We start from the raw sequence: 9,376 nt of genomic DNA on the forward strand, positions 1-9,376 counted from the left end.
GTGCTCAGTGGCCAGTACTTTTAGGAATTAGGAAATAAAAACTCAGGAAAGGAAAAAAATGGCAGGTCTTCAGAAACTTGTGTCTCTCAGAAGGAAAGAATATACACATAGGAAGGCAATTTCAAGTAGATACTTGGGCCCTGAGCCGTATCAAACTGGACCCATATATTTTCTGGAAGAATCCAGAATTGAGCCCGGAATCTCAACTAGCAAGCTCCACCATTGCCACAGCATTGCTTTATCTTAAGAGCATTTTCTGACTAGACTGAACAAGATGCAAGCATCCTACAACAGAATTTAACCCAGAAATCAGTGGAGATGAAAAGACGCATAGAGCTAATTGCTCAGACAAAATGTAATAGCTGTTTGGTATAGCCGTCAGTAGTCCTGGGACACAAAGCCACCAACCGCCTTATCCCTGAGCCATGGTCTTTCCCCCACCTCATGTGTCTGCAAAACCTCAGCGAAGTTTCCACAGGTCTTCACTGAAAACCAACCAAAAAAGAATTGGGGTCCTGTGGCAGTCTTCCCCAATATATAACCAAAAATGCCACCCATGCTCCCACCAAAGAACAGAGCCCACCCCTCGTCCCATAGCCACCTCTTTTAGAACCTAGGGGGCCACCTCTGTTCCCCAAACATCTTCCTCTCCGTTGTTCTGCAGTCCAAAAAACAGGACTGTTATAAGAGGAACCACGACGCTCGGTGTCTCAGGGAATCATCCGATGGGAGAAAGGGTTTCTTTAGGACGGTTCTGCCCAGTCCCTGGGAAGGCAACTCCACGTCCCATAGGGTTAATTAGGGAACACTTGTTGCCATGCTTGCCTTCGCAAGGCGGCCCCACCTTCAGGAAGCCAGCTCTGTGAGTCAGGCTAGACCTCAGATGGAAAGAGACACATGGTTTTCTCTTCTGTTCAAGGGGTGAGAAAATTGGTCCTGTATTGAGTATCTGCAGAGACAGAGGAAGGATAAGAAACAAGAGGAGTCGAGCTAACAAAATGCGGTTTGAAGGCAGAAGGTTTCCTCCACTTTGCAATGAAACTGCAGTTCAGGGGCATACAGCAACTCTGAGGCGCATCACCGAAGGCACTGTCAGCAGCTCCCAGCACGGCTCCACAGAACTTCTCAGAGGGGTCCAGGGGTCACAGCCATTAGCAGTAGTGGCAGGAATGAGGGGCCCCCATCCACGATGTGTCACATGTTTTGGTGGTCCCCGTGGTGGGTTTCCCCAAGGAGCTAGAAAGGAAAGGGTTTGAGGACAGGCTTTCTTGCCCCAGAAAGGATGTATGAATGAGCACATACAAGCTAGCCTTGGAAAGACCTGGGGCACAACAAGCCCCCCACGTAATGAGTGGGGGGTACAATCAGGAAGATTTATTCCTGCCTCCCTCCCTCCTTTCCCCCTTCCTCCCTCCCTTCCTTCTTGCCTCTCCCTCCATCCCTCTTTCTTTCTTTCTTTCTTTCTTTCTTTCTTTCTTTCCTTCCTTCCTTCCTTCTCTCCTTTTTTTAAAATAAATCTTGACCCTAAAATTAACTTCCAGGTGAGCAATCACAAGATGGTTTTTATCCTTTTACAAAACGAGATATAAAACAGGCATGAAATGTTAAATTTTGAATGGTCTGGTAGCAATGGATATAAAAAGGAAACAATTTAAAAATGGATTTGGGTTAAAAACAACAACAACAACAAAACAAAACAAAATCCTGATAGGAAACAGATACACATAGTGGCACAGACTCCACTGACTCAATGACTAGTTTTTAAGAAGGTGGTGCTTTATTTTATTTTATTTTTAAAGATTTTATTTATTTATTTGACAGAGAGAGACACAGAGAAAGAAGAAACACAAGCAGGGGGAGTGGGAGAGGGAGAAGCAGGTTTCCCATCCAGCAGAGAGCTCCATATGGGGCCGGATCCCAAGACCATGGGATCATGACCTGAGCCGAAGGCAGATGCTTAACTACTGAGCACCCAAGCGCCCCTATTTTACTTTATTTTTTTTTAAGAAGGAATTTTTTTTTATATTTTATTTATTTGTCAGAGAGAGAGAGAGAGCGAGCGAGCACAGGCAGACAGAGTGGCAGGCAGAGGCAGAGGGAGAATCAGGCTCCCCGCCGAGCAAGGAGCCCGATGTGGGACTCGATCCCAGGACGCTGGGATCATGACCTGAGCCGAAGGCAGCCGCTTAACCAACTGAGCCACCCAGGCGTCCCTATTTTACTTTATTTTTATACAATGCAGTGTTAATTAAGCACTTGTGGCACATGCTCTTTGCAATAGAAACCACCTTATTAAGGTGTCCCCCATTAATTATAACAAAATCATTCCTTCATTCACCAAATGAATGTAAAAAGCTAGCATTTTAAAACAGACCCTTGAAAAGCATTTGAGAAATGGATACATGATTAAATAAATAATTGGATGAAAGAGTGAATTAACTAATTTTAAGAAGGAGATAGTGAGCCAGTGGGCTGGTCTGCAATCTCTCTCGTGCTTCCCTGCTCCACTCTGGCCTCCCTGAGAGCAGCTTCCCAGCGAGGACACATGGTTCCCCACGCGCCCTGCAGCTCTGACGTCATGGCTCCCCACGCGCTCTGCAGCTCTGACGTCATGGCTCCCCACGCGCCCTGAAACTCTGACGTCATGGCTCCCCACGCGCCCTGAAACTCTCACGTCATGGCTCCCCACGCGCCCTGCAGCTCTGACGTCATGGCTCCCCACGCGCCCTGAAACTCTGGCCTGACGTCATCTCGGCCGGGGATGTTGCTTTTCCAGTCATCCTACGTCTCTCTACGGACATGGACCCATAACCCCAGTGAAGAAATAAAATATCAAAAACTAACTGCTCCTCCTCAGTCCAGTCCTTTCCCCCATATGGCCCATCACCACTGACCTGCATGTCGTGTCCATTATTCTGTTAAGCACGTAGGTTGGCTTCCAAGAATAGCATAGTGTCTGGTTTTGCCTATTTAACTCTATGTAAATCGAATTATAATTTAGGTATGATTGGACAACTTGCTCATTCACTCAACATATTCTTGAGATTCATTCATGTCCATGCATCTATCTGCTGCTTTGAAAGAAAATCGCTTTCATCTCGTATTAATGTGACACAAATTAATCATTCATTAGGCATGAACATTTTGTGTTATGGAGCATTCGCGTCTTCAGCTCTAGGAGAGACTTCCAAGTTGTTTTTTAAGGTCTGTATCCTGTCAACAAAGCATGGATGTCTACTGTTGCACGTCTCTTCTAACATTGTAAGTGGTCACATTTTTTGCTGTTTGGTTGTATGTGTAAGTAATACGTTATTGTTTCAATTTGCATCTCCCTGCTAATCAGGGAGGCTGAGTGCACAGGTGTGTTTGGTGCATATATTATGTGTATGTGTGTACAGATTTTTTTCACCTGGTTTTGAAAATCATTTTCTTTTTAATTTACAGGAGCTCTTTATATATTCTGAGTAATATTTGTTTTCAGTTATATAATTTATAAATACAGACTCCTAGTGTGTGGTTTGTCTTTTTACTTTCTTTATCGTACCATTTGGTAAATGGAAATACTAATATACCTGAATTTAATGGTCTTTTCCTTTATTGTTTTTATTTCTCTTGAATTGTTTAAGATCTCTTTCCTATTTGAAGTGATTAAAAAATGCCCTCCAAAATTTTATTTTAAAGTGTTACAATTTTAAGAATAAAATGTTTGGGAAAAAAATAGGGGGAGCCTGGCTGACTCGGTTGGTAGAGCATGGCACTCTTGGTCCTCAGGCTTGTGAGTTTGAGCCCCATCCTGGGTGTAGAGATAACTTAAAAATAAAATGTTTAAAAAAATAAAGTATTAAAGTTGACTTTCATGCTATCTGTGGAATTGTGGGAATGTAATGAGGTCAGGACAAATTTTCTTTGATGTTTCTCATATGCTTAAATAGAGGTTCTGGGACCGTCAGAAAGGGACAATCAGCCCTTTCTCCACAGACTCAATGTGCCCGTTCTGCCCATCGTCCCCCCGCGTTCTGCTGTTCCGGTTCGGCCACCGTCAAAGCTCCGCGCTGGGGCTGTCTGCTTCTGACTTCCATTAGCTCGTTCCTCTGCTCTGTCATAACCTCTGATGGACAGTAGGACAAGCCTCACCATTTTACTCTGCTCCTTCAAAATATGTCTTGTCCCTCACCTTGACACACTCCACTCCCCAAAGGGAATTTTGATAGAAGTTGCATTGAAGCAATAGATTTGTGTCGATTTGGCATCTTTCTGTAACTGAAACATTCTATTCATAAGACATCGTATCAGCCCATTCACTGAGGTGTTGGTTGTCTCCCAACCAGTTAATAAAGTACTGCATTTATGTGTAAGTGTCCTTTATAGTGGCTTGTTTTGTTGACATTCAAAATGACTGACTAGCATCATCATCGTCATCGTTTCTAGAGCAGCAGAAGGAACGGAAGGCAAGTGGAAGTTGAGTGGACGGTTGAGAACCAGGCAGTGCTCCCCGAGTGTTCCTTTCCTGAGTGTTTCCGGAGCAGCGTGGTCCCGACAGGTCTGTTTTGACACCCATGGCTTCCCCGCCCCAGGGCCCACCTCTATGCTCCCTGGGACAGCCAAGGTTATTTGGCTACAGGGAGGCCTTTGGGACTTGACCCTGGGGAATATTTAATCACTATGTGACACTTTTCCCCTAATTTATCCCTCAGAGAGGAGAGCACAATTCACCCCTTTCCTTGAGATCCAGCATCACCTAAGAGAAAGTCCCAGGAAAGGACTTTTCCACTCAAGAAATTCCCCAAAGAGCCTTCTAAGACATCAATATCCTTGTCGGCAAACTGGCAGAGGGGCTGGTCCCTGCAGAGACTCTGAGGAATGTCGCCGTGGTCTCAGGCAAGGTCAGTATGAGAGACTGTTGAGAGGAAGTCCTCCTACGGCTCCCGGCCTCTCCTCCTGCTTTTGCTGCCCTCTACTTTCCTTGTATCCTTAACTCCTCCAGACCCAGTCCTCGTTTTCTGGGTAAAGTTTCCTCAATGCATGGGCTAAGACTTCATAATTTTAGAACTTGATTACATGACTGAAAAATTTAAAAATATTGAGACATGAACTTTAGAAGAGCCATTAGAAGAAACATAGTGCAACTAACCGGTGAAGGTCTTCCCAACACTAAAATTTTGTGGAAGCCCAAAGAGTTAAGAATTCTTGGGGAGTCACAGAGAAATTTACTGCTTCCCTTCCCCAGGAGTAAAATCTTTTTTTTTTTTTTTAAGATTTTATTTATTTGTTTGACAGAGAGAGAGAGAGCTAAATAGAGAGCAGAAGCAGGGGGAGTGGGAGTGGGAGAGGGAGAAGCAGGCTTCCCACTGAGCAGGGAGCCCAATACGGGGTTCAATCCCCGGACCCTGGGATCACCACCTGATCCGAAGACAGACACTTAACAACTGAGCCCCCAGGCATCCCAGAGTAAAATCTAATTCGAGTCTCTTTTTACTGTACTATACAACAAATATTTGTAGGGTGAGCTCTTTGGGCACAGCTAATTATCTGTCATTCTAGGAATCTTAAAAGTGTTCTTTACATGTTTCAGGGGCAAGAATGTTTTATCCACCTTCACATAGCCCTGGAACCTAGAGCAGTGACTGGCACAGGGAGAGGGCCAATCAATCAGTATGTGAGTGTTAACTGAACAAAGATGTGACCGACGAGCAATGGCTCAGTCCTCCCAGGGAGAAGGGCCTCGCCGAGGGCAACGAAGTAGACACTCTGTTGCCTTTTATGAGCCAATTTGTGCTGAACGTGCTTGCCTTTTCTTATAACCCATAGCCTCCTGCTTTGTCCAGCCACGCCCCCATAAGGACCACTCAGCACGATCATTCTCTGTGCTTCAGGCGGAGAAAGGGTGGAGACGTGGCTTCTTTCGCAGGGGAGCACTCCCATCCCCGCCTGTCCCCACACAGGCTCTGCCCTTCTGCCCAGCGCTGATGCTTCCTCCTCTCCAAAGCCTTCCTACAGGATTAAGGCTTAAGGCAAGAGGCATTTTATAGGAATTCATTTTCCTAATCCACAGTGCATTTATTTTAGCCTGCTTGGGACCTGAAAACACCAAACCAAGCAGAAAATGCCTCCACTCTGATTTCACACTCAGGACAGACTGAGGATAAGTGGTGTTCAGAGTAGGAAGCAGACAGGATGATTGGTGACTCCTGACCTAAATATCCCACCAGGATACAAAACACAATGGTGGAACTTAAATAAACAAAAAAAAAATAATAATAGTGGAATTTTAAAGCCTATAGACCAGGCTTCCAGTTTTATTTTAGACCCCAGAAATGTGGATTTGAACAAGCTATTTCTCCCCTCTGGTTCTCAATTTTTCCACTTATAAAACAGTAATAATCTCTCTGTCACAGGTAGAAATAAATGAGATGAAATACGTAAAGTCTGGTGGCATGACCGTCACCAGGCAACTCTTCACTATTTATTCCTTATGATTCTTCTGTGGAGCTTTCTGTCCACCTGCGGAGGTGGACACCATTGATACACAAATACTTAGAGTGTAGGAAACATGTGTTCCACATCGTGAGAGCGGACAATCCCCAGCACGCGTGCGGGTCGGAGGAGAGAGGGCTCACCTCCAGCCGTGCAGATCAGTGAGGGCTGCAGGATGACGGGAGGGTCTGCTGGACCCTGGCAACTAGGATTCCAAGAGGAAGACAGCAAGAAGACGAAAGGAAGGAAGGACATAAGCCAAATTAGAAGCACAGAAAATTCATCCTATTTGGCTGAGCTGATGAGTGTGTAGAACAATATCCGTCTCTAAAATTTGATAGGAACGAGATCAGAGAAGATAATGAGTTTTGGGCTAAGATCCGTGGTGCTTCTCCTTGAGTCGTTTTGAAAAGAACAGGGACATGAAAAGCTATACGTAGGCACATTCACCTGCAGAATGACTTGTTGGAGGTGAGGAAGCCAGTGTAAAAGATGTTAAAATAGTCAAGGTGGGGGGTAATGCACATCACTGTCACGAACTTTAATTAGCCTCACAAAAAGTCCAGTCGCCTTCCCTCTAACAAGTAGGTGCTGGTCTGATTTCCGTTGCAGCTGGATTTTGTGACAGTTCCTTCCCTAGACAGCCATAGCGAGGTTAGGAGGGATTTTTTTATTTGATGGCTCTTAGATGCAGCCTAGGAGAGGTGGGATGTGCAACGTGGGGTGATACGCTTCTCCACCATTCAGTGACCAGGAGGGACAAGGTGGTTGTCGAGAGACCCCTGGGCTGAGCAACTGTCACTGTCAACCATGGAGAGAGGAGAAGGGGGAGAAGCAAAGGAGTGTGAGGGGGAGAATTTCCTGACGTCTGGGCACTTAGGATCTGAGGAGAAACAGGTGTCTCCATGAGACGAACAGAGACAAGGCAGAGATGAAGACAACCGTTCAGCCAGCCCCAGACTAGGGATCAGGGCCAGAAAGGATGGGAGAGCCACGTGAGCAATCAGTGAGCCCAGGGCTCCTGACGGCACCTCGGGATTTTTTCTTTTTTTAATCACTCTGTGAAGAACAGGAGTGAAAGACAGAAAGCGACGCACACATGTTGGGGGCGCCGGGTGGCTCAGTGGGTTCAGCGTCTGCCTTCGGCTCAGGTCCTGATCTCAGGGTGCTGGGATCGAGCCCTGCATCGGGCTCCTTGCTCAGTGGGAAGCCTGCTTCTCCCTCTCCCTCTGCTCCGCTCCTGCTTGTGCGCTCTTACACACATGCTCTCTCTCTCTCTCTCTCGCATAAGTAAATAAAAATCTTAAAAAAGGGGCGGGGGGGAAGTACACATTTTAAAGCTAAACACAGAGGGCAGAGAGTGAGGGGAAGAACCAAGAACTTAAAGAAGTGACTGAGCCTCCAGAAAGTATTTCCAGAGAATTAATCTCTGTGTCACTTTGTGTTTCCTTGGCATCGGTTGGAGATGTTTATAAAAGATGCATTGAGGGGTCCAAAAGCAAACGTTGCAGGTGTTTCTGGTGTGGAGATACGACTTTGAGATATTCCTCACTGGCCTGTCTGGGGCCCCAGAGTCAGCTTAGGGAACCGATCACAGGAAGGAGTGGGGTGTCCCTCAGGGGCGGTCCCCACTCCCACTGAAGGAGTTTGTCTCCTTTCTCCCTCGCAGATGACACGGCTGGTGACCGCTGAGAATCAGACTATGGTGACCGAGTTCCTTTTCTCTGTATTCCCACCTCTGCATCAAGGCGGCCTCTTGTTCTTCATCCCCCTGCTTCTCGTCTACGCATTTATCATAACCGGGAACCTGATGATAATCATGGCCGTCCAGCTGGACGCGACCCTGCACACGCCCATGTACTTCTTCATCAGTGCCCTGTCTTTCCTGGAGATCTGGTACACCACGACCACCATCCCCAAGATGCTCTCCAGCCTCGTCAGTGAGCAGAAGACCATCTCTCTGGCTGGCTGTCTCCTGCAGATGTACTTCTTCCACTCGCTGGGCATCACGGAGGGCTGCGTCCTGACCGCAATGGCCGTTGACAGGTACGTCGCTATCTGCAGCCCTCTCCGTTACCCGACCATCATGACCCCCAAGCTTTGTGTCCAGCTAACCACCGGGTCCTGCCTCTGTGGCTTCCTCCTTGTGCTCCCTGAGATCGCGTGGATCGCCACCCTGCCTTTCTGTGGTCCCAACCAGGTCCAGCAGATCTTCTGTGACTTCGCCCCTGTGCTGAGCTTGGCCTGCACAGACACATCACTGGTGGTCATTGTGGACGCCATCCATGCAGTGGAGATCCTGGCCTCCTTCCTGGCCATCGCCCTGTCCTACGTGCGGATCATCGTGGTGATTCTGGGGATGCCCTCGGCCGAGGGCCGCCACAAGGCCTTCTCCACCTGTGCCGCCCACCTGGCTGTGTTCCTGCTGTTTTTTGGCAGCGTGTCTGTCATGTATCTGCGATTCTCAGCCTCCTACTCCGTGTTCTGGGACACCGCGATCGCTGTCACCTTTGTTATCCTCGCTCCCTTCCTCAACCCCATCATCTACAGCCTGAGAAACAAGGACATGAAAGACGCTATCGGCAGGCTTCTCTGCCGTGGGAGGAGGGCTGGCGGGGTCCCGAGGTAGATCCGGAGGCTGGGCTCGGAGAAACCTCCCCAAGCTCAGCATCTCATTTCTTGACTTGTTCGTGAGTATAGTCTATTTCTGTCGTAGAAATACAGTACTGCTGGCCCTATTATCACACACAAGAACAAAAACTGCCGTGCCCAGGTCGTGGGTGGCAATGCCCTGGCCCGTTTGCGTGGACGCCCTGCTGTGTTTGTGTCGCCAAAGCAGCACGCGTGGGCCCTGCTGCTGCTCGGCACAGCTTCCTCCTCGCCCCCCAGCTGGGCTCCTGCC

General features: G+C 47.6%; 1 protein-coding gene across 1 annotated transcript; it reads left to right on the forward strand.

Moving 5' to 3' along the window:
• Positions 1-8,143: 8,143 nt before the first annotated feature.
• Positions 8,144-9,103, forward strand: OR6K6 (olfactory receptor family 6 subfamily K member 6; the record flags this gene model as incomplete). Its single annotated transcript, XM_080824153.1, has 1 exon — positions 8,144-9,103. The coding sequence occupies one exon, from the start codon at positions 8,144-8,146 to the stop codon at positions 9,101-9,103; it is 960 nt and encodes a 319-aa protein (XP_080680279.1).
• Positions 9,104-9,376: the final 273 nt, after the last annotated feature.

This window comes from Martes martes (genome assembly GCF_963455335.1).
Source record: "Martes martes genome assembly, chromosome: 15".
In the NCBI taxonomy this organism is placed as follows: Eukaryota; Metazoa; Chordata; class Mammalia; order Carnivora; family Mustelidae; genus Martes; species Martes martes.